Source organism: Gopherus flavomarginatus, chromosome 6 (assembly GCF_025201925.1).
Source record: "Gopherus flavomarginatus isolate rGopFla2 chromosome 6, rGopFla2.mat.asm, whole genome shotgun sequence".
Classification (NCBI taxonomy): Eukaryota; Metazoa; Chordata; order Testudines; family Testudinidae; genus Gopherus; species Gopherus flavomarginatus.
Window position 1 is genome coordinate 28,716,053 of NC_066622.1, and position 25,401 is coordinate 28,741,453.

Consider the following 25,401-nt stretch of genomic DNA (forward strand, 5'->3'; position numbering starts at 1 on the left):
GGCCCCATCAACAGAGCCAGGATTTCACCTCAAAAGCCGAAGATACAGAACCTAATTCCTTGTAATCTCTTGTTTAATGGAAATAGGTTCAAAAGTGTGGTGGCACTTCTATAAAAGCCAGCTGGAAATGAAGTTTACAAACCACACCACCTTTTTAATATTCAAAATTGGATATCCATTCTGAATAGGATATAGAAGATTATGTATGAATAAAGTAAATATATTATTTGCCATATTTTTCTCTTAATTGTAATTTAAATAACTTATTTTCTAAAGACTTAGAACTAATAAACAATGCCTGGGGTTTTAATGTTATTTTGCACCAGTGGAGCTCTCTGTATTCTAATAAAATTAAAAATAACTGCAACAATAGACCATCATATTTCATCTGATTAAACAAAATTCTGTACACTGGTTTGAGACTGTACATCAGATACCGGAAATCAATCTCATCTTTGGTTATTTTCTATAATTAAAAAAGCATTTAATTAACCAATAGTTCTACAAGCATATTTTTGGAGCTCACTTCTTATATTTTTATACTTTTTTTATTTTTTTTTCACATGCTTACCATTCTAGGTTGCTTAAAACCTTTTTTCCCAAGACCGAGAGTTCATAGAAATATGGTTAAGTATAAAGTTAATACAGTTAAAAGAATGAAAACTTTAAACAAGCATGTAAGGTTTATTGATTAACTCGTGTTTATTGATTAACTCGTGTATTTACTAATATATGTTTGAGTCATGGTTTATACCTAATTATTTTGGTTCCCTGTGTGTGAGTACTTACTTAAGGGGTGGACACTAATCTTTACTCCGCATTTTGCTAGAGTGTTTGCATGTGTCTAACTTACTTCAAATTGAAATAAGAGAGAAGTACTGGGCGGAGGAGAAGTGTCACTACCAAAAGGACTTGTATTCTGATTTAAGTTCTACTTTAAACTGTCTTATGAATGCTAACATGCATGGGAAGTGTAGAAATGGAAAATAAAAGTTTTGCTGTGTGACATTCTTAACTAAACGGTTCTTGCTTTACAAATAGGGCTTCAGGTTTTAAATAAATATCATTAAAAACTTAATGGTAAAAATGGTAGACAAGAAAACCACCCTATAATTTGAACACTGGAGTTTCCTTCCAAGCCCAGTGTTGATGTCTACATCCTAAATTACATCATCACATAGTGACTGCTGAGATCAAGAATAATTCTATTTCATATCAATAAATGCCTGAAAATTGCTACTTTGGGGTCTAGTAAAGATCCCAAAAATACCTGTTAGGTGGTTGGCAAATAAACGGTGAAAACCAGAGGCCCTGTTTACAGGTGGCTAAAAAATGCCTTCTATTAGGAATGCATTTAATGTTAAGACTATTTTTTCATGTGTATCTTCGGAGACGTTTATAAATCACAGCCAGGTATACAATTCTTTGTGTTCATTTGTTGGGCATTGATACCACAGACTGACTATACAAGGGCGGATAGTAATTTCAGATGGTAATTTATTTAAGTTATGGTAGTGAACACAAGTAACGGTGTAAGAGTACTTTTCTGTGACATTTGAAACACTGCAGCCCAACAATTTGCAGTCTAGAGCTGGAAACAAGACTTTTTATGCTTACCCATTTCTAGTTGATATGCTGTGTGGCATGATTACTTCTGAAATTGGGGTGGACACTTTTCTGAGCTTCTGTAGCAAATTATGATTGAAGTATTCCGTTGTGCTCTCGTTGAAGTCTATGGCAAAAGTGCTCCTGACATTAATGGAAGCAAAATTGCCTCCAAAATTATTAACTCCTGAAATATGTATTAATTTGCTCAATATTTAACTGTAAATGTAGAAAATACTCATCTTTCCATTAGTTAAAGATTAAACAAATCAGCATTTTTCAGTTGCAGAATTGACCATGTTTTTAAATTTACTGCAAATAAACTGATTATCACAAGATTATCCTTCCAATTTTCACTAGCTAAAAATTTGTTTTTTTGACGTGAAAATAAAATGTGAGGAATGTGTCTCTTATTTAATACTGTCTTATAAGACACATTCTCTCAAAGTCCCTTTATGTTAACTGCTCTTATAAGATAGACTGTAATTGGGATTTATGTAGTACAGTTCTAAATGTCCCAGAGTTCTTTGCAAATATAAAACGTGCAGCATTTCGAGGGTGAAATTCTCCCCTGTGCAAAAAGGGTCTGCACAAGACATTATACCACACTTAACTCTGCTCACTTAATGTGAGCTCTAAGCGCCATGGCCTCTGCTCATGCCCTCTGCTTCAGGATGAATTTCACTCTTACTGATAAATTTCAGGCACGTATTGCATATTCTCTCTTACACCTTAGGATTGCTGATTGTGATGACATTCCTTGGTATCCAGAGGAATGGAGTGCACAAACAGATAAGCCAGTGCCCTTATCACTAAGACCTGCATTTTAACATCCACTTTGGTTTAGATACTAAGACATCGGATGCTCTCAAAGTACAGCTAATCAGCAGTAGGATAACAGCAGATGGTAGGGGTTATCAAAAACACTTAGAATTACGTATTTTAATGATGAGGGTCAGAGGACTGGCACAGTGGTATTCTAATTATATGAATGCAAGTTGACAGTGGGCAGCAGTGATAATCTTGTGTTTGCTTTGACTTGTAGCCACCCGACATCATGTTGCAGTGCTGCAGAGATCATGTCTGTGCTCTTTTTTCATACCATGAGGTACAAAGCAAAAGATCCCCGAAACCCCAGCAATGACCGGTTTATACTCTCAAAGGTAAGACCCAGAACTGCTGTGCTATACCTTCTCAATCTAATTCACAGATTAGTTGTTTATTAAATAAATATACCTGTTTTCTTGACTAATGTTCACCGTAATTCTTTAGGATCCTTATCAGTACACAACTCTAGTTTTAAGATTATTATATGCAGTAAAAGAGGAAAATGCCAAATAACATCTTGCTGAACATGGGAAAGGGTAAGCATAGTGCCTAAAAGGAATTGCCAGATTTCTATGCATCAGTGTGTTGGTGTAACATACAACCTATTTAAGCAGTTAAGTTGTTTAATTACAAATTATATATTCTTTCCTGGTACTGCCTGTGAAATATATCCAGAAGTAATGTCATCTTAAGGCAAAGGTTATTTTTTAACATTGTTGCAAGAAATTATGCCATTATGTATATTTTTAACCCATAAGTTATGGTTAAACTTTTTGTGACGTCTTTTCTATCTGTGGCCATGCTGTCTTTTCTGTGATCCTTTCAGAGCTCTGAGGTTAAGTTTTGTCAGTTTAGTAATTTGTTGGGAGCCTTCCAAGGAGCATGGTAGGAAGTATCGTTGGTAATTCAGTGAGTGAGTGTCTTCCCCTATGCACTAGTGAGGTAGTAAAGAGAACAGTGCTCCTGAAGGTATGTTCAGCTAAGACATAAAACAAATATCCTGACTGCTTGATGTCATCAAAGTTTCCATGGCACTTTTAGTCAAAGTTGGATGATAGCTTGGAATTCTGGCTAAATTTCAGCTCAGGTAATTACATCCTTGCTGTTTAGTCAGTCTGATGTCCTCTGTTCTGATCTGTTCTGTAGTGTTTAATTCTGTTAAACCACTGGCATCTTGCTAGCATCTTCAGTGGCAGATGCAATGATCCCAGAGTATGTATTTAAGTTTACAAAGCGCTTTGGAAGACTTTATGATGAGTGGCATTTCAGACGTCAGGTGTCGTTAAGTAAAAGTGACCAAAAGTACTTGCGGAGCTCTGTACCAGATATTGTTAGACAGTTTGAAACTGCAGAATGGGCTGCAAACAGGGAATCTGAGTTTTGATATGACCAGGCTGAAGTTTGGGACATTACAAAGGTAGTGATCCCCTACAGAGGAAATGTCTATAGCAATTCCTTTAGCCAGCTCTGTCGATCCTTTGTATAAAACAGAAACAGCGCTGGCTCTCAGCTTTCTTGGTGCCTATATGAATTCAGTACCTGGATGAGGAGGAGAAGCCAGCTAAAGAAACTAGACAAATTTTGAGATGATCCTGATAGGAAGAGGGAATCACTTAAAAGTACTTGATTCTGCTTAGATACCTCCTGCGCCCCAATATTGAAGCCTTCTGCCCTTGAATTGCTAAACTGGTCCATGGCTTTGGGTTCCTTTTGGATTCCTACAGCTATTGGGCGCCAAAGTAGCCATGGTTACATAAAATGACCACCTCATCTGCAGTTGACCAGAAGATTATACCTATTCATATCAGGTTCAGACCTGGTCACAATGACCTGTGGAGTCAAGACCTCTAATCTTGATCGTTATTACTCACTGTATCTAATCTTAAATCCATACACCCTCAAAAAGATCCAGGTGGAGCACAACTCAACATCCCATCTATTCAGCAACACTGGTGGCCATGGGTATTTCACCCAGTACTTCATTCTCTGCACTGGCTACTCATCAAATAGAGTCCAAATTAAGGTGTCTGTCTTGATACTTGAAGTCTTCTGTGAGATTAGGCCTCCCTACCTGAGCGAGAACCTATCCCTACTCAAGTATGAGCTCCTAGAAGAGCTTTAAAATAGGTACGAGGGAAGTCACATTCAGTCTTTCTTGGCTAGAAGTCTAATTGTTGTAGTGCAGGCCTTGACCATGGAGAGAGTAAAAGCAGGAATCTGTGGAAATCCCAGGTCTCTGAAAGGAACTCAAAGGGCTTAGAGGCAATATGAAGCATTGATTTATTTGCAAGCATTTTGGAACTTGGTCCCTTAAAAAGTAACTTTTAATTTATATTTACACATTTTTATTTTGTCCTGGTATCGAGATACTGTGGAAAGTTGTTCTTTGTTTAGAATTTGTTTTTTCCTTCTAGGGCCACGCGGCACCAATTCTGTATGCTGCCTGGGCAGAGGCAGGCTTCCTACAAGAAGCAGAATTATTAAACTTGAGGAAAATTGATTCCATTTTGGAAGGACACCCTGTACCAGTGAGTATTTAAGGAATAAGCTTAACAATTATTAAAATTGGAGCTTCATGTGAATCAGGAAGTACATGCATCTTATGCAACAAGTTCTATTTGTTAACTACTACACAGTAAAGATAAAAGTTGTGGGGTGTTTTTTTTTTTAAGAAGATGGTAGCACCTGTGGTTAGAAAAATAGAGAACTGGATGTCCCAATAGAAGTGGATGCCCAAGAATATGAATCTTAACATTTTAGTAAAGTTATAAACACCAGTGATGTTCCCATACAAACCACTTTTATGGAGTTCCAGCATGGCTCATCTTCTTTCCCTGTGGGGAAAGTCTGAGGTAGCATCTCCTGGTTTCAAAGGAAGCTTATCTGATTGCCTCAGTGGCTTTTCACCCCCACTCCTGCTCGAGCCTCCTATCCAGAGCCATTAGCTTTTTGCTGTCACTACCACAGGGAGAAGAGTAAGAGAAGAGTTTTTTTTTCAAGCAAGGCACCTCAGATTATTTATTGGAAGCTAATACTGTTCTTTACAATGTCAACTCCTGATCTACCACTTCCACCCTGTCTCTGACAGGATCAATTTATTGCTGCAGGCCAGTTAGTAGGTGACACTGGGGCTGCTAAGCCAGCTGTACTGCCAGTGGAGAAACATGACAAGGCAACATGGTTAGGGACTTTGACTCCATTCAAATGCTGAAATCTACAATCTTGATTTAGAATGGATCTTGGCCTGGGCTCATCTCCTTAATCTCTTCTTAGTGCCAGATTGGAATCCTGTCCTGCTGCTGTGAGAGTCTACTGGAGTGGGAATGGGCTTTCTCATCAAGACAGGAGTTAGTCCTGTGAATTTAGTTGCTGAAATTCTCAACTGCAAAGTAACTGTTGCTTTTTTATTTTCAGAAACAACCCTTCACTGATGTAGCTACTGGATCCCTTGGTCAGGGACTTGGTGCTGCCTGTGGTATGGCCTATACTGGCAAATACTTTGATAAAGCCAGGTAATCCTTTTCAGTGTTTAGTGTTTGTAGATGTGTAGGGGAGAAAAAATTGCTGAGAAAACCGATTGTGTTCTTACTCTGGTTAAAAATGGTTTATTCTATTATTTTCCACTCCCTTCCCCAGCTCCAAATTCAGTTTTGAAATTAAAGGTGGTCAGTTGAGTGATCTAGCTAATAAAATTGCACAGATCCAATGACTGCCAAAAATTGATGCACGCTGTTCCTGTGTAATCAGACAACGTTACAAGGGTGATGTTACTATTCCTGAAGAGAGAAGGTGGCATGCTATGTGGAGTAGCCACTAGTCTTCAGCATATGGAGAACCACTGTTCTTTCAAAGCTGTTATGCCCACAGGGAAGAACCTAGCTGAATATAGATGTCACAGGGTAAAGAAGGGTGGTTAAGAAAGTATGAAGCACAAACATCCGGTTGTGCACCTATTAAAATCAATGGGAATGCTGCTGGGCCGTAAATAGGGATCCAAAATGTCAACTGAAATCCGTTCAACTCCAGTGGAAGAGGAATGAGCAATTCTGCCATTTGTAGGGTTAGAGGACAAGGAGAGTAGATGTCAAAAGACATATCTGTATGAGGAAGAAAGCAATCTGATACGGTTGATGTGTATTATACGACAGCTTTAGAACATTCAAGTGCAGCTTGCTGAGTTAATATAGTATTAAACCCTACGCTTCGTTAGCTTGATATCATTTCCATGAAAGATGATTTGCTGATTTTAATACAGTTGAACAGGTGGTAGTTGTAGGAATAATTTATGCAGTGATTACTGGCTGCAAATAGTGGTACTGCATGTAGTGTTGGAGAGCAGCCAATATGTATGAAATTGTAATTCGTCTGAGTGAATTACCTAGTTTAGGCCAGCATCTTGTGAAGTGTGTTTAAGTAGATGACCTTTACTGTGGTAATATGGAATAGTTTAGTAGCTCTTATAAGACTTAATTTTAATAGCCTTTTGCTGAATTTTGTTTTAAAATTATATATTTGAAGGTAAATATATTGCTATTGTGATAGTCAACAGGCAGTATTCGTTTTACACGAGTCCTACGTGGCCATCCAAAAAAAAAGATGACAAAAGATAAAGCTTAAAGGGCTGAATCCAGCAGCCCCTGCTCAGGTAATACTCCTGTCACTGTGAGTTTTGCCTAAGAATGAGTTCACTATTTGCGGAAATAGTCTTCAAAACTATGTGATGCTTTTACATTTGCTATGGATGATCATGCATATTCTTACTACATAGTTTAGCCCAGTCTGACTTATAGTTTAAAAAATATAGGTGTTTTTTGTAAAGAGTATATTAAATGGAACAGCTGAAATGAGGAAATAAAATGAGGAAGTAAAAAGCAATCCTCAGATAGTTTCCTGCATTGTCAGTGGTCTTGCTGAGTCACAGTGACTGTGTTTAACAGGCATGTTCACTCCAGCTTTATTTATAAAAAGATTCATTGTTACAACTCCATTCCCAAGGTTACCTGTATCTTAGCTTGCAGCTGCATTCTATCACCATTATAATTGCCATTAATAGAGCATTTCCTGCCTATTGATATGTCACACAATAGGCTTGAGTCTGGAGGCAAGGGAGGTAAGAAGAATACAATATATTTCACATCATATTTATCACTTGTAACAGTTTTTTTTTTTTTTTTAAATTATTTGTGCTCAATACCATTCTTACACTGGGACACACATTGCCGAGTACTGTGTAAACTTACCTGAGAGGTTTGCACATTTAGAACTGGATTAGTATTTGGACTAGAATAGTGGAAGATCTTGTGAACTATTAAAGAGATTTTGAATTTGATTTTAAATAACTAGTGGCATAATACAGAATAGTATTTGGGCACAGTCTTACTCCCATTGAAAACTATGTAAAATTTCACAAAGACCTATGCTGAGAATAAACTTTTTTCATGTAAACCAGAAAATTAAAAAAATCAGAATGTTGAAATAGGATAAATGGTATTCTGGAAAAAATATTAATTTACTATACATGGTTTTCTACACATATGAGAGAAACCCATCTTTAAAGATATTTAAACATTTTTTCCTCTGGAGTTTTTTTCTTCCCTCCACCCCCCCCCAGCCCAGCCAGGGAACCAGACACTCCACACACACCCCACACCCCCCCCCCCAGAACCCAGCTGCAGGGCCCCCCCAGCTCAGACACTTACATCCCCTACCCTCCTAGAGCCCAGGAAGCCAGAGGGAGAAACAACCTGAGGCTGGGTCCCAGGCTTGCATGGAGTTTCCTGCATGTCATCGTCTTCCTTCAGAGGGTTCTGGGAACTGCAACAGCTGGGAACCCCCCAGTTCCCTCCCTCTCCGCTTTTTCCTCAGCCTTGTCTGCTATTTGTGAGCTGGGCTCTGCCAGGTCCAGTGGCTCCTAGTGGTGTCCAACAGCACTGCAGTCCATTTCTGGGTGGGGAAACAAATTCTGCACACACATCGTTAATTTCTGCATTGCGCAGTGGCACAGAATTCCCCCGGGAGTATTTAACAGACCCAATGGTCCATATTTTCCAATATTCTCACTCCAACAGTTTCAGTACCAGATACAACAAACCTCAATCATTTATGCAAGTGTACAACACCATACCAGTGGGGAAGTTTAAATCAGACACAGATTGTGTTGGCCAGTGTGAAAAAAAATCTAAGGAAAAAGACCATACACTTATAACAGAGAGAGCCTATAATATATTTAGTCATTTCTGTTCAGTGAGATTTGTACTTGTTTTGTATAATCCTAATTGAATATTTGTGTCTTATTTTTATGTAACTTGACATACTAACTAATTTAAAAAACAAACAAACTCTTTTCTAGCTATCGAGTCTATTGTCTGCTTGGGGATGGGGAACTATCTGAAGGCTCCGTCTGGGAGGCAATGGCCTTTGCTGGGTTTTACAAGCTGGACAATCTGGTTGCTATACTTGACATTAACCGTCTTGGACAAAGTGACCCTACACCTCTGCAGCATCGTGTTGAGATCTACCAGAAACGCTGCGAAGCCTTTGGGTATGTAGTTGAAAGAAGTTCAATTTCCTGTCTTCTCAAAACCATGTGTTGTGTCTGTTTTTCACGTATTTTCAAATATGCATATTAAAGCGAATTGAATTCCGATAACGTCTAACAGCACCATGCAGGATATTGTCCCCACTTGTGAGGATCAGATCCTTGTTTTTGTATTGTAAGAACAATACAAAACTGCAACTTTTTTATCTTTGTTCTTTTTGTAAAGCTCTTTATTCATGTAGATTTATTAGAGGAGCTTGTCTAGTACTTTAGGGACCTTACATTGTTTTAAAAGAAATATGCAACAGTTATGCATCTGGCTATGTGTACTATGTCTCTTGAGAAACAGTAGGTGCCTCAGGTGTACAGGGGGCAGGAAGAAGGGATAAAATGTCCTTTTTCTCTTATAGGCATGAAAAACATTATTCAAATAAATATGTTTTAATATTTGTACTGCTTCCTGGAAGGTCATCAGCTAGCTTAAAGATTTATTATAATTTTTACATGTGTGCACAAAAGTATTTACAGGACCTTATAGAAGTACACAGGCAAATTATAGTTTGGTCCATATTACACTATTTTACAATTTTATCAGTCTTCAATGTCAGTTCTTATTCATTTTTTAAAAATGTGGATCACTTTCTCTTGTAATGAAAGGTAGCTGTTATATGGCAAGGAGTGTTGTACAGTGGGTTAGAATAGTGGCCTAAGAGATTAAAGTTCTAGATTCTGTTGCTCACCCTGCCACTGTTACGCTGTATGGCCATGGACAATACCTAATCTCTCTGCTTTATTTTACTCCTCTAAAAAAATATGTGATTATATTACTAGTTTAATGAATGTTAATTAATATTTTTAAAGTGCTTTGAGAGCCTCTTGTATCAGAATGAAGTAATATTAATTATTACTAACTCTTTCAGAGATTCGTTTCTATAAACCCTTTAGAAACAATCTGTCTGTTTGCATTCCTAGCTGGCATGCTCTCATAGTGGATGGGCACAGTGTGGAGGAGCTTTGCAAAGCCTTTGGCCAGACCAAAAATCAACCAACTGCTATTATCGCAAAAACTTTTAAAGGCAAAGGAATATCAGGTAATAACATGGGAATTTAATGGCACATGTCTGTATGATTTACATATGAGGAACGTTTCAAACAGCATTCATAAAGGTATAGTCATTTAAAAGCACATAAGGTAAGTAAAATTTAACATTTGAGTGGTTAGAAACAAGCCAAAATCAGACCCTCAGATCTGCAACCTTTTGAATTTGAGAGGATTTCTTGAATCTGAAACCATCTCTAAAATTTTCTCCAGTTCTGTGTTGTATGAGACCAGAATTGCAAGATGGCTGAAATCTGCCCAGACCTCTTGAGGGTCTTTATCACTCGGGACTGAAATTTCATGAGAAGAGCTGGTGAGATTTCAGTGCTGTTGAATATGAACCTGAATTCTAGACACAGTTTGGTCTTTCACTGAACCCTGACCTTAGACTAGTCTAGATAATGAAACCTCTCTTTATTCCATCTCTACATTTGGTATATGAAACCCAATTCCTAGATAACAATTTCATTAAATGTATAAACTATTGATTTTCTTTATCCGAAGTGCTTCTTAAATTTCTGTGTAAAGCTTAAGTTTCCAGCTTTAAGTTTAGCTAAATCTTAGATATTTATTTAATCTATTTAAAACAGAAGATGCTGTCCCAGGCCGATCAGGTCTTTGCTTGGTGGACTAGCTGGGAAGTTGATACGAACTGTGGATCTGATCATTCTCCTATATGATGAAACCTGGTGGGGAGGAGACTCCGTGATGATTTTCTGCCATTCAGTTCCTCCTGCATTCTTCCCTTTGGGAGGACACCAGTGTTTGCCACCCTGCAGAGGAAAGAGAGGGTCTGCCCTACTCACCCAGTGGTTGTTTGAGATGTATACATAACACCAGGACATCTGTGCGGAAGCCTCATGCCTCAAGCCTCAAGCCTCATGCTTAAAGCACCCCCAGCACCACAGTGGAACTTTGTCCACTAATTACTGCCTTTAAGACTCTTGTTAAAGAGATTTCCTTCACATGGAAGAAGGCCATGGAAAATCAGTCTCAGGCAATATTACTCTATCTTTAAAATTTCCACGGAGACAATACACATCCCCCTGAGGTCAGTTACCTCTCTTCCTGTCCTGCCCTCACTAATTCACAGAGAATCCTCCAATTGGCTAGAGGACGGGAGTAGCCATTACCGCAGAGGCAGCTGAAATCCTGTGGCTCAGAAGGAGCGATGGTGTGCAGTGTGTCCCAGCCAGAGGCTGTAAATGCCCATAGTGTGTGGACAAATATGAAACTAAATCCATGTTAGACATGCAGTACTCAGTGCACCAACACTTGATCATATATCATACTTAATTTTACATAATCGGTAATTCCCATTAAGGTGCATTATACTAGGAAGCTGTTGTAGTAGGCTAGCAGCCACTTGAGTCTTTATTGAATTAACTTGGAATTTATGGTGGCACTGAAGACCCTATTTTAAATACTTCATTAGTATTACTTTTCCCACTGAGATACTGACAACTGAACGTATCTAACACTTGTCAGTGTATTGGAAACTGTTTCCTCTCATTTCTGCCTAATACTTGTAAACTACAAGAAGAAATCCATCCAAACTGATTGTACTTCTCAGGTATTATTGTCCAACAGAAAGCTTTATATTGGTTCTTGCATGGCAAGAAATGCATGCTGGCTACATGACACTGTGCCTATAATAAAAATGCCAACTATACTCCAGCGTGCACTAAGGACTCTACCATTGCTGAATTTGAATACAAATTTTAAGTGGGAGGATGTGAATTCCTCTTTCTGATCACCTAACGGATCAGTAGAAATTGGAATGCATAATGCTCATCTTTTCATTACATAAGCAAGCAAGAGTAGTGGAGTTCTGCACTCATCTACATTGGTGAAGCACTTTTTTGGTAGATGTCAGTCCAAAGCTTATGTTCTTCTCCCAGTATTGTTAGGCACACAAGGTTAAAACTGTATGTAACTATTTAATTAATATTGTAAAATTTTAGGTCTTAATATATATGGATATATACCTATCTCATAGAGCTGGAAGGGACCTTGAAAGGTCATTGAGTCCAGTCCCCTGGCTTCACTAGCAGGACCAAGTACTGTCCCTGACCTTTTCTTTTTATTTTTTTTGCCCCAGATACTTAAATGGCCCCCTCAAGGACTGAACTCACAATGTTGGGTTTAGCAGGCTAATTCTCAAACCACTGAACTATCCGTCCACCCATCCTTGAATAGATACATAAATGATGGGATGTTAGTGTAGTTTTTGAGGAGTGAATGCTGTTTGACATTTAACTGGTATTTGCTGACACTGTAGGTATGTTTACACTGCAGTCAGAGGTGCATTTGCAGCGTGAGTTGGCATACCTGCCCTAGCTTTAATTTAGCTAGCATTTCTAAAAATAACAGTGAAGGCATGGCAGCATGGGCTTCAGCATGGGATGTAGAAAGCCACCGGGGACCCTGGGTGCATATTTACCTTGTTAGCCTGCACTAGAACCTGTGCGCTGTGTCTTCACTGCTGTTTTTAGCCATGCTAGATTGCAGCTAGTGCAGGTATGCCCACCTGAGCTGCAGTCACATATCTGATTGCAGTGAAGACATGCCCTTTATATGAAATTTGTGTATGTGTTTGGTATTTAAATTCTGTCACTATTATGGGGCCAAGTCTTGTAGGTACTCAGTGCACAATTCCAGGTGGTACCACTGGGAGTTCCGTGCATGGAATGGCTGCTGCTCCAGGCCCATAGATGTAGAATACCTAGGATGTGATCTTTTCTATTCTGTTATGCATTAACATTTTTTTATTTGCTTGATGCTAGCGGGTGATGTAGTTACTGTTCACGATGGGCATAATAGTGAAGTCCTTCAGTTAGAGCACCCATTGATTTCAGCACTTTCAACCTTGGTAAGGACTGTGAGACTAAGGGTTTTAATTCCTTTTGTTATATATTCCATTTTATTATATATTTTAAATGCAGGTATTGAAGATAAGGAAAACTGGCATGGTAAGCCCCTCCCAAAAGACAAGGCCGAACAAATCATTCAGGAAATTGATGATAAAATCCAGAGCAAGAAAAAGCTTTCCCCAGCCCTCCCAGAAGAGGATGCACCAGTCGTAAATATTAGAAACATTAAGATGTCATCTCCACCAAATTATAAAGTAGGAGAAAAGGTACCATGCTGTCTACTAACACATACCTGTTTTACAGATGAGAGGGAGGGAAAAAATGCTGTTCAGGAAAGTGCTTCTTTGTACTTTCCATTCTGTTGGGTGAATTGTTTACCAAATGAATGACAATGAATTCTGGGTCTTACCCTAGACCCTGTATAAATAAAAACAGTTCTCTTTTTGTGCGGTGTCCTTCACCTGTGTACCATAAATGCTCCCCATTCATTTCCTTTTTTAACTCTGCTTCTCTGCCCCACACTTCTGCCATGTGACCTGCCTGATGCTGGGAGATAGTGTTTAAATGAGTAGGGTTTTTATTTAGAAAGGGCTAAATCATGTTCCCCTTATTCACACGACGAGATGTACACCTGTGGAGTTACACGATGGGGCAAATGGGAGCAGAATTGAAACCATTGACTTAAAAGAGACTAGCTGCGTGAATATGATGATACGGGTTTGACTCCGAATTTCCAGTGTGGTAGTTGGGAGGGACTCGCTGATAGCCTCAAACCCTTTAATATTGGCGTGAGTTTAAGTCATTAGTTGTCCACGCTGTTTAAGAAATAGCCATGTATCCTGCATTCAAGTAGAAGTTTAAAGGGCAAAGAATTGTGGGCGAGTCCTCTATAGCAGCTCTTCAGTGATTGAGAACATCAGTGTGTGGAAGTCACTTGTGTGGCTGAATAAGTATTCAATTTCCATAGAGTTGTTAATATTTTCACCTTGTTGAAGCTTTCAGCCAAAAATAAATCAGAGTGAAGAACAAAGTTGTTTGTTGAATGTTTATGCCACATGGAATTTTGATCTACATTTTTTAAAAAACAAAGTCTGAGCAGGCAGTTTTTTGACTATGCAGGTGGTAGATTATAGACATCATGTCTGGATTTAAAGAAAAGCAAGTATATAGGTGTTCTGTGCATACTAAATAGACCTGATGCTGTGTTGTATTGCATTTCCCCTACTGTTTTCTCTTCTGACTTCTGAATTGGGTTTATTACGTTTCTTGTATGTGTCTTAATAATTTACATTTAAAATCTTGATAGAGTTTACACTTAATAAAATTTTAACATACCTCAAACAAACAAAAATATCCCATTCAGAATCTAATAAGAGCACTGTTTTATTTTCCTCTTCAAAGATGGCTACCCGCAAAGCTTATGGCCTTGCACTTGCAAAATTGGGCCATGCCAACGACCGAGTAATTGCTTTAGATGGAGACACAAAGAATTCCACGTTCTCTGACCTGTTTAAGAAAGAACATCCCAGCCGCTTCATTGAATGCTATATTGCCGAACAGAACATGGTAATTATTGCCTTTGCTCTATGAAATACTGTGTACCCTGCAGCAGCAGATGAGATTTTTAGATAATTTTGTCTTGATGATAAATGTTTTAGCATTTGATTTTAGGTGTTTATCCAGGCATTGTAATTTGATTTGCCCTCTGCTTAGAAAAAACTGCATGGCAGGAATAACAACACAATGGAAATGCATCTTCAACAGATGACTTAACTCCCCCCTCCCCCCACAACATTTGGCTTCTTAGCAGAACTTGCAAAGAGACAAACAGAGTATATGTAACAACAACATATCCCACAACATGATCTGTGGAGAGTAAGTTCAAGAGACTTGTTAACTCTCACTTCTAACTGGAAATAGAATGACATAGCTTGACAATCTGCAACACAAGAGTGGGTGTAAAAAATTTGAGGACAGAGGGAGAAAATTAGGCAATATTGTCCTCGTGGTTTTTATAATGACAGAGTTAAAAAATCTCATGTCAGAGAATAATACAGTGTTCTTTCAGCTAAATTCTGTCTGACACTTGTGCAACCTCATTGAAGCAAATGAAATTGCCTGGGTGTAAGTGAGAGCAGAATTTGGCCATTGGTTTTCAGTAACTTGTAGCCTAAGGACCACAGGGTCTCCTCTTGCATGTTATGTTTCAGTATACTTGTGGTGACTTCCGTGAAGTTACTCCTAATATACGTTAGTGTCAGTGAGAGAAAATCAGCCCCAAGAGCAGAATAATATCTCTGGGATAATGAAATAAAAGGTACTGTGTAAATGTATCAAGGGATTCCAGTGATTCTGTGTTCTGCACTCATCTACATTGGTGAAGCACTTTTTTGGTAGATGTCAGTCCAAAGCAAAGGTAGACAAAACCGTCCATAGCTGTTAACATCATCACTCTCCACAAATTGGAGGTAGTAAAATCTCCAGATTGAAAAATGTACAGCCTTCGTTTACAGAAAAAGAAAAGAGGGAGTCAGGTATGAGAATCCTCAGAATGGTTGCCTGGAAATAGGTGAAGAAAAGGTATTGATGCTACTCAAACCATCAATAAGAATTAATAAATAGAATGGACACTACTGGGGTTTCCAGAGCAGAAGGATTGGGTAGAAGAAATTGCCTTTGCTTTCCTTAAGTGAAGATCCAATTAATAGGGACAAGATTTGAAGTTAGTGAAAGAGAGAGATTTTAAGTAGGAATTTCTGAGGTACTAGTCACAAAAGATAAAGAGGTTTCACAGTGAAAACTCCCACAGACCATCGTGTATCCTTCCCTGTTAATTGACTTTCCTCTTCTTGCTCCTCCCAGGTGAGCATTGCAGTTGGCTGTGCCACTCGTGACAGGACTGTTGCTTTTGCCAGTGCCTTTGCCACCTTTTTCACCAGAGCTTTTGATCAGATCCGTATGGCTGCCATTTCTGAGAGTAACATCAATCTTTGTGGCTCTCACTGTGGCGTTTCTATTGGTAAGTGCAACCTGGGGTTATTTGCCAGAAATATTCAGTGGCTTCAGTGATGACCATTCCCATCTTTGCTATTGACTTGCACTGTGTGACTTTGAGAGTCACTTGCTGTCTCTGCCTCATTTTCCCCATCCCTAAAATGGGAGAATAACGATACCAACTTTTGTCCAGCGTCTTGAGATCTATGAATGAAAGATACTACGTCCATCTTAGATATTAGTAGATTTTTATTATTGTTATGGGAGATAGGGCTTGCTATTTAAACTTACCCATTTCATATAATATTGTTGACTTATCACAGTATTTCTTACTTACTGTAGTTGTTAATAAACTTATTAAAACTAAACTTCCTAACGTTACAGAGAGCTTAGAAAACTAGGATCTGTGAAGTAGGTGCACAGTTAAGGAATTTGCAGTACCCCTTCCAGTTTTTGCTTACCTCCACAACTGCCCAGTGCATGTCTGTTCCTACTGGGGATGGAGCAGGCGAAAAGCATAAGGATTGCAAAATGAAAGCAGGAGCAGATATTCATATTGTGTGTGTGTGTGTATTCGTAAATGTACATAAATAAGCTATGCTAATATATAAATTATACAGTATAGTAGCATCCACACTAGGGATCTGTACCGCTTTAACTTTACCACAAACCAATATAAAGCAGTACAAAAACTTCCTGTAGACAAGCCGGAAGATAGAGCCTTGTCCCAGCTCAGTGGATGGTCATGTGCTATATGTCTTCATAACAAACACTTAAGAGTTTGTCTATGCTGGCACTTCTTTGGCAAAACTTTTGTCATTCAGGGGTGTTTAAAAAAAAAAAAATCCTCCCAAACGATAAAAGTTTTACCAACGAAAAGCACCAGTGTGACCAGCGCTTTGTCAGCATGGGCGCTCTCCTGCCAACAAAGCCGCTGTCTTCTGCCGACAAACAGCAGCTACACTGTGTGCCATTTAGCAACACAGCTGTAGCAGCACAGCCATGTCGCTAAAAGCCTCATAATGTAGCCATAGGTGAGTGTCTCCACACTCACTATAGCATATAGGATTATGGCTTGGGTGTATCATTAAGAGTTTTTCTTTACAAACCTTGTTCCTGTAAAGTAGAGGTGGACAAACTACAGCCTGTGGGCCACATCCAGCCCATGGGACTGTCCTGCCTGGCCCCTGAGCTCCTGGCCCGGGAGGCTAGCTCCCAGCCCCTTCCCTGTTGTCCCCTCTCCCCTGCAGCCTCAGCTCGATCGTTCCACTGCAGGCGCAGTGCTCTGGGCAGCGGGGCTGTGTGCTCCTGGGGCAGCACAGCTGCAGAGCCCAGCCTGATCCGGTGATCTGTGCTGCATGGTGGCTGTAGCACTGCCAGCCACCGGTGCTCCAGGCAGTGCAGTAAGGAGGCGGAGGGTTGGATACAGGGCAGGGGAGTTCGGGGTGGTGGGCAGGGATGTGGTGGGCAGGGATGTGAGGGTGATCATGGGAAATGGGGTTGAATGGGGGCTGGGGTCCCGGGGGGGCAGTCAGGAAGGAGGGGGGTTGGTTGGAGCGGCAGGGGGGCAGTCAGGGGCAGGGGTTCCGGGTGCAGTCGAGGGACAGGGAGAATGGGTGATTGGCTGGGACAGGGGTCCCAGAGGGGCTATCAGGAATGAGAAGAAGGGTTGGATGGGGCAGCAGGGATCCGGGGGCGGTCAGGGAGCGGGGGTGTGTGGATGGGGCAGGGGTCCCAGAGGGGCTGTCAAGGAACAGGGGGAGTTGGATTTGGGGGTGGGGAGCAGATAGGAGGTGGGAGCTGGGCCATGACAGCCTCCCCTAACTGATCCTCCATACAATTTCCAAAACCTGATGCAGCCCTCAGGCCAAAAACTTTGCCCGCCCCTGCTGTAAAGACCAGTTCTCCTTCTTTTTCATAGTCTGTAGCTCCCACAGTCTAACGCTAATGAGTTTAACCAGCAGCAAAAGCTAAAGGAACAAGAGCCTCTTCCCCATCAGAGAAATCGGTGTTTATTTTTAGCCTTCATTGGCTGGGGAAAATGAGACTCCAATAACTAGTTGAACTGCCTTTGTGAGAGCAGTGATTTCTGATCTGCTTCACGACCTTTGTCATTTGGACTGTTTTACTGTGGAGCTACAGAGGGGACTCCATAGTTATGGTTATAAGACCGTTTCCATTATAAGTTGGATTTTGTCCCCACTTCTAACCTTTTAAAAAAAATTTCTTTGCACCTAAAATTTTATATGTCTACCAACAGTCTTGCAAAGGAGAATATTTGGAAAAAATTGGAAAAAGTCCTTTTGAAATAGGAGGGCTCAAAAAGAATTGTTGTTTACATTGTTTGAAGAAGAAAAAATTTTTTTATAGATACCCATGGCTCTCACTGAGTTCAGAACTGGCCAGTGGTGGAAATTAACTGTAAAGATGGGGCACACAACTGTGTGTGATCCTGGGCTTCTGTGGTTTAGAAAATTGGGCAATTAAATAAATGAACAGTCAGAGTCAGATTTGTAAATATGTACTTTAAACAACAACAAAAAACTAGTTAGTCACCTGATTAGATCATAATAGTTTGAGCCATTACAGTGTGCTATAGGAGCCAATAAATGGACAGTATAGATATGTATGAACAGAAATTACAATGTGTACATGATTGTGCCATCTTAATGATTGTTTTAATGTACAATTTTAATGATTATAACATGCTGACAAATCACGTGACATTTTGTAATTCAAGCCATTTTGCGGGGAGTTCAAAACCCCAACATTCCTGGGTTTTTTGTTGGGGGGTTGTTATATATGTAACTTGAATCATTTTCTATTCTTAAGTATCAGAGGGGTAGCTGTGTTAGTCTGGATCTGTAAAAGCAGCAGAGTCCTGTGGCACCTTATAGACTAACAGACGTATTGGAGCATGAGCTTTCTTGAGTGAATACATCCGACAAAGTGGATATTCACCCGTAAAAGCTCATGCTTCAATACATCTGTTAGTCTATAACGTGCCACAGAACTCTTTGCTGCTTTTTCTATTCTTAGTTGCCCTTGTATGCCAAATTTCTGCTTTAACAGGATTTTTACTTAAATAGTAATTTTTGGGCAGAACTGTGTCTTAATATTTATCTGTAAAGCACCTTAAACATTGTTGGTGCTAAACAATAAAGGATAATATTGAAGGTGGATTGTAAATGCCTGAAATAGAAGTGGAACTAATACTAGAATCTTTATCTTGAGTTTTGATTCAATGGCCTGTTAATATTGTTGAATTTTAGGGTTTTTGGCTTTGTCCATTAGTTGTTGTCTCTGCCTTTCTGCTTTACTTTCAATGGGAAGCGTAACCACTGTGCAGACCTAATGATGGGAAAACTCCTATTGAAGTCCCATTCAGTGCAAGTGCTTGTATGGACGTGGATGTCAGTGGGAGGGTCTTCCCATGCCATGACTGTAGGTTAAGACCGCTTGTTCACTTTTGCCCTGGTTTGGACATTATTTTCATTGGTACTTTTTTCTTTTTTTTTGGTAGTGTTGAAAATTCCTCCTGTGTGTTTTTTGGGGTGGGGGTGGGAAGGGGCTTCTCTTACAAAAACACATTCTTCTTGTGAACTCCTTTGTAATCTCTTTTTTTAGCAGTTAGTGGGCTTGTACAGAAAGGCTTTGCTCCTGATTGTTCTTTGCCATTGCAGGCAGTGACATGATTGGATTCAGGAGTCTTTGAAGGGTTAGTCTGGAATAGTGCCATCTCCAGAGCTCCATTACATAAGGGCATTCTGTTGGGTTGTTTTGGTTTTTTTTTATCTGTGGCGACTCATGGCATACAGAACACTTTTCTGTGTCATGTCTTTTTATAGACCTGCAATTTATGCCATAAGATACTTAGAGTTAAATGAATAATATCTGTACTTTTTACTGCTCTTTCATGAGACTATTTACTACAATATATGGATCCTTGTTTAATCTTTTAAAACAGGCCTGCACAACATACGGCCCGCGGGTCACATGCGGCCCGCGGAGCCTCAGTATGCGGCCCACGGGGGGATTCTAAATCCCTCGCACATGGCGCTCTGCGGGGAGCCCAGAGCCCTTTGAATCCCGGCAGTGGCTGGGATTTAAAGGGCTCTGGGCTGCCGGCAGCCGCTGGGAGCCCAGAGCCCTTTAAATCCCAGCCGCGACTGGGAATCAGAGGGCTCTGGGCTGCCCACAGAGATTCCTAGCCGCAGCTGGGATTTAAAGGGCTCAGGGCTCCCCACGGCTGCCAGCAACCCAGAGCCCTTTGAATCCCAGCCCGCGGCCACTGATTGCCCCCTCCCCGGACTCCTGCCCCAACTGCCCCCCAGGAACCCCACCCCCTATCTAAGCACCGCTGGTCCTTGTTCCCTGATACTCCTCTCCCGGGACCCCTGCCCCTAACTGCCCCCCAGGACTCCACTCCCTATCTAAATGCCGCTGCTCCTTGTCCCCTGATTGCCCCCTTCTGAGACCCCTGCCCCAACTGCCCCTTGGGACCCCAGCCCCTATCTAAGCCTGCCTTTTCCTTGTCGCCAACTGCCCTCTCCTGAGACCCCCCCCCCAACTTCCCCCCAGGACCCCACCCCCTACCTGTCCTCTGATAAATCCCTGGGACTCCCATGCCTATCCAACTGCTGCCTGTCCCCTGACTGCCTCTCCGAACCTCCGCCTCATCCAACCCCCACCCCCCCGCTCCTTGTCCCTTGACTGCCCCCCCGGAACCTCCTACCCCTTCTCCAACCCCCAGCCTCCTTTACCGTGCCACTCAGACCAGCGTGTCTGGCTCCATGCAGCTCCAGACAGTTGCTGTCATGCTCCTCTGTGGAGCCCACAGTGCCCCCCCTCAGCACCTGCCTTCCAGATTTGAACACCTCAAAACTGAAGAGTGCTCAAGCTCAGTTTGGGCAGCTGTTACTTCATTTCTCCCAAATCAAATATACTGATCCACTGTAACTTGCTGTAGAAAAAGTAGGATAAAATTGAGCAAGAAATGTTTATTAGGACTGGAATTGCTATTTTCAACAGCCATTGCCTTTTTGTTTGTTTGAAAGGAAGACAGTGATATTGCGTTGGCAAATTCCCCATAGAAACAAAGAGTGGAACAGAATAATAATAAAGGCACCTCAACTTTTCCTCATTTATGGAGGACAATCTTATAATATGCATCCAGATATCCTCCAATCACACCAACTGAAAATTGTTCCACTTTACTACAGCTCTGTAACCATATGGGAACCAATCCTGTCTGTGTTTTGTGCACATCCAATTTTCCTGCTGAATGACCTGCCCTGGGAGTGAGTTACCAGTGACCCAGGGCTGGGGTGGCAGGAGGTGTGGTGGGGGGGCACTGGTGGGGAGCCCAGGGCTGGGGCAGCAGCGGGGTGGGAGGAGGGCACTGGTGGGGAGGAAAGGGTAAAGCCTAGCGCTGGGGTGGCAGGGGGTGTGTGTGGGTGGGGGGAGAGCCCAGGACTGGGGCAGCAGGGAGGTACAGGGGTGAGCCCAGGGCTGGGATGGGGACAGCCAAATTTTTTTTTTGCTTGGGGCAGCAAAAAACCTAGAGCCAGCCCTGCTGGGTTCCCCCAGCCGCCGGAGCCCCGGGCCCTTTAATATGACCCTGAGGGCTCCCAGCCACCTCTTCAGCTGGGAGCCCCTGGCTGATTTAAAATAAAGTATCACCTCCCCACCCCCAACCTTCCTTTTTGGCCCACAGCTGTTTTGGTGGGGCGGCGCTGAGGAAGGAGGGTTTGTTTCCGCAGGGCTGGGTGGCCCTAGGGCGAGGTGTTTCTGCAGGGCCGGGAGGTTTTGGCCCTCAGCTGTTTTCTTCGGAGTAATGTGGCCCTCACCGCTTTACGAGTTGTGCAGGCCTGTTTTAAACAAACATAAAAATCTGAAAATAATCATATCAAATGGGCTATTAACTGTTAATGAAATAGAAGTGATTCTCCTTTCACATTTCCAGCAGTCTAAATACAGAATGACACTATTTACTTGAGTGTAACTTTTTCTCACAAAACTTCTGTGTTGAACTGTAAATCTGAAGGTGCTTTGATAACTTATAGCTCCTCTTCTTTCTTCCGTTCACTTCCTGTTTTAGTTGCTTCTTTTTTTACTATTGTTTTGTTGTTGCATTTTATTTTTCTGTTTTTTTTCTTTATAACCCTAGTTCTCTTTCTTTTTAGTTTCCTTCTGTCTTCTTATTTACTATTTAGATGGGTCCAAGTTTAAAGAGAAGATGATTCTTTTCTGAAGCAGGTAGACTTGCATGTCCTCTGTGTGCCTGATATATAAATATATATTATTTTGACCACCTCTGCTGTAATGCGTCCCCAGAGCAGATTTTAATTCCATTTTGTGCTTGTTTTTTTTCCTTCTTTTAGGAGAGGATGGACCTTCTCAGATGGGGCTCGAAGATCTGTGCATGTTCCGTGCTGTTCCCAATTCAACTGTCTTTTATCCTAGCGATGCTGTATCCACTGAAAAAGCAGTAGAAATAGCTGCTAACACTAAGGTTTATGCCGTTGCATTTCTGATTTGGAAAATATGTATTTGTTTTAAATGTATTTTTTTTTTATAAGTGATGGAAATCTTGTTTGTTACTAGCCCATCTTTTGTATGCCTCAGTTTCAAAGGCATTGGCATTGTGGCAGCACATCTCCTTCAGTTAGAGAGGTCTGATGATATGTCTATACTGGAGTTGCAGGTGTGATTTCCAGCTTGGATAGATGTTGTCATGCTGTATGGAGTGTCTTAAGGCACTGTCAGACTGTCAAAAGGCAGGGCAGACACCCCAAATGGATGGTATGTTCTATAATTAGATTTCCCCTCCACGCCAGAGTCCAAACTGATGGGATGAATGCATGCATAGGTCTCTCCTTCCTGGAGGGAGTTAGGAATGCAATCAACAGGGCCTTTCTCCTTTGATGCTACACAATACCCCATTTGCCTTGAGTGGACCATCTTGTGGGCAGGACAGGCTTGGTGAGTTACCCAATTACAGAGGTTTAGAATGCAAATGCCCAGTATAATTTATACCATGGGCTATAGAGGTTATAAGTGACATCAGTACATGCAGCATCCTACAAGCATTTTATAAAGTTTAAACACATTCTTGTTGTTTTAACATCTAATATCTGTTTTGGTAATGCTACATATTGGCAAGCAAAACTGGTTTCCAGCTATGCATTTGTAAGTGTTCAGTGAGGCTTGGGGCCTTGACATAAGCTGCCACCTGATCTGCCAGTGTCTCTAAAAATAGAACATAGCAACAGTGGTGCAAGCAGCAGGATGGGTTAGTCACCCGAGTACGTGCCTAGGATTTCAGACGGGATTGTACTCGGGGAAGCTAGCCTGTCCTGCTGCTCGCAGTTCTGTGTCTGCACTTCATTTTCAGCACTCTAGCTCAATCAGAGCTAGCATGCATATATCTGCCCGAGCTGGAAATTAGAGCTCCAGTATAGACAAACTCTGCCCTGACTGGTTCTGAGTGCACAAATGGGAGATATGTTGTACTCTAGGGCATGTTCACGTAAATGGTTGAACAATGGTTACACACTGGGTCTAAACTGGTTCAAAAATGGGGGAATGGTACGATGTAACTAGCTCTGATTTGGTATTTAGGGGGTGGGCAAAAAGTGTAACTTACCCCAGGGTGGTGTTCTGTGGGGGCCACATTCAGCCCAGCTGAGTGTGACTTGGAGACATTGGGGATGGAATAGACAAAAATTAAAGCATTTGGGGCAGTTCCTCAGCTGGTGTAAGTCACTGTAGCTCCATTGGACCTGTGCTGACTTACCCTACCCGAGGATCTGGCCCATTTTCTTCCACTCTCCTGTTAGTGAGGATGCACTTGTGGTTAAGAGATTGGGCTGTGAGAGAGATCTAAATTCTGTTGGTGGTGCTTCCACAGACTTCCTGTGTCACCTTGGGCCAGTCCTTTAACTTCTCTGGGATTTCATTGCCCATCTCACAATGGAGATTTGAGGATAAATCCATTTAAGTTCCTGCTTACTTCAGGCTGCCTTTGACTGAATTTGATCCATTGTCTCCAAAGATTGCTGGCAACAAAAAGTCAGATTCTACAGTCCCTGCTTGTATGAAACTCCTACTTATTTATTAAAGTTTTTTTGTCTAAACAAAGATTGAATAATCTGAGCAGCTGCTCCTGTGTCTCTCCTAATGCTGCCTTAACCAATGCAGTGTTGAGATGTTGGTGTGTCAGATATGGCCAATAGTAAGAGAGATGCAAAACAAAACGGGAGAGCAAGAGCAAGGGAAAAGAGGGATGGAATACAGGTAGTGGTTTGTTAAAAGAATTGGTACTTTCCTTTAGAAGAGCATTTGAACATGAACAGAAGGAATATGAACTTCCTTGCTTTTAGCTGAGGCTTTCCTCTTTTGCCTAGTTTGCTTTGATCTTCAAGCTGCTAGACTGACTAGAGATTTTAGCTTTTCTAGCAGCGTGGTAAGATTTTAAATCCTAATTAGGCCAGGTAGGATTTTCATTTCCAGAAGCAAAAACTGGATGACCTTTGGAAGAGAAGTAAGATATTAAATTGCTTGTGCACCATGAAAAAGGGGTTAACTGTGCAGTGGTGACTGAGAGTAGGGTAATTGAAAAGCACTAATGATGGATTTAAGGAGAGTTGTTGGGCAGGGAAAGTTCGCTCAATAAAACCACTGATAATATCGAAGGGATGAAACCAGAGCTAAGTGGAATGAAAAAAATCAATTTCTGGAAAGTTTGTTTTATGTGTATAAAAATTAGAATGCCTTAGCCACAGCTATTTTTGTAACTCAGGCTGCGTTCCTTTTGGAAACAGGGCGTTTGTTTCATAAGGACCAGTCGTCCTGAAAATGAAGTTATCTATAGCAGCAACGAGGACTTCCAGATTGGACAGGCCAAGGTAAGTACTGTCTAGAGAACGGTGCCATCTGAAATAACATACCAGGTTCCTTCTCAAAAACCCCTTCTTCTCCAGGGTATTCTGTCTCCGCCTAGTCAATATGTAAAGAAAACTAAAGGAATCTTAGTCAAATAACCATCAACAATATTTATCATAAAGAGGAAACTAAAAAAAAAAAATTAATTCTTCTTTGCCTTTTCCTCTCAGGTGGTGGTCAAGAGTAAGGATGACCAGGTCACTGTTGTTGGAGCAGGAGTGACTCTGCATGAGGCACTAGCTGCAGCAGAGCAGCTGAAGAAAGGTAAATGGAGATTATTTGTCTAACTAGACCGAAAGAAATCAGTATCAGCCAGCCTGATTGCTGGATAGCTGAGTCTTCTGCACAGATAAATGTAAACTCTGCTAATCAGAAACTCATTTAAAAACATCCCATCCTGTAAATCTTCAGTCCTGTGAGTAATCCTGTTTACTTTAGTCGGGCTGCTAGCAAGAGTATCTGTTGCTTCTCTGTTTTCTTTAACCAATCAGAATATACAATACAGCATACAGTGGCAC

At 41.1% G+C, this 25,401-nt stretch overlaps 1 protein-coding gene across 5 annotated transcripts in view; it reads left to right on the top strand.

Moving 5' to 3' along the window:
* TKT (transketolase) overlaps nt 1–25,401 on the top strand; it is a 46,609-nt gene that overhangs the window by 16,421 nt on the left and 4,787 nt on the right. For 4 of the 5 annotated variants that reach the window (XM_050959193.1, XM_050959191.1, XM_050959194.1 and 1 more), the window contains 11 exons: nt 2,651–2,768; nt 4,848–4,961; nt 5,848–5,945; nt 8,783–8,974; nt 9,944–10,062; nt 13,016–13,209; nt 14,345–14,509; nt 15,806–15,962; nt 22,321–22,451; nt 24,763–24,846; nt 25,054–25,147. In XM_050959193.1, coding sequence (XP_050815150.1) covers nt 2,651–2,768; nt 4,848–4,961; nt 5,848–5,945; nt 8,783–8,974; nt 9,944–10,062; nt 13,016–13,209; nt 14,345–14,509; nt 15,806–15,962; nt 22,321–22,451; nt 24,763–24,846; nt 25,054–25,147 — 1,466 coding nt within the window. Of the gene's footprint in view, nt 1–579; nt 627–2,650; nt 2,769–4,847; nt 4,962–5,847; nt 5,946–8,782; nt 8,975–9,943; nt 10,063–13,015; nt 13,210–14,344; nt 14,510–15,805; nt 15,963–22,320; nt 22,452–24,762; nt 24,847–25,053; nt 25,148–25,401 lie in introns of all 5 variants that reach the window. The other variant, XM_050959196.1, reaches the window with a different exon arrangement.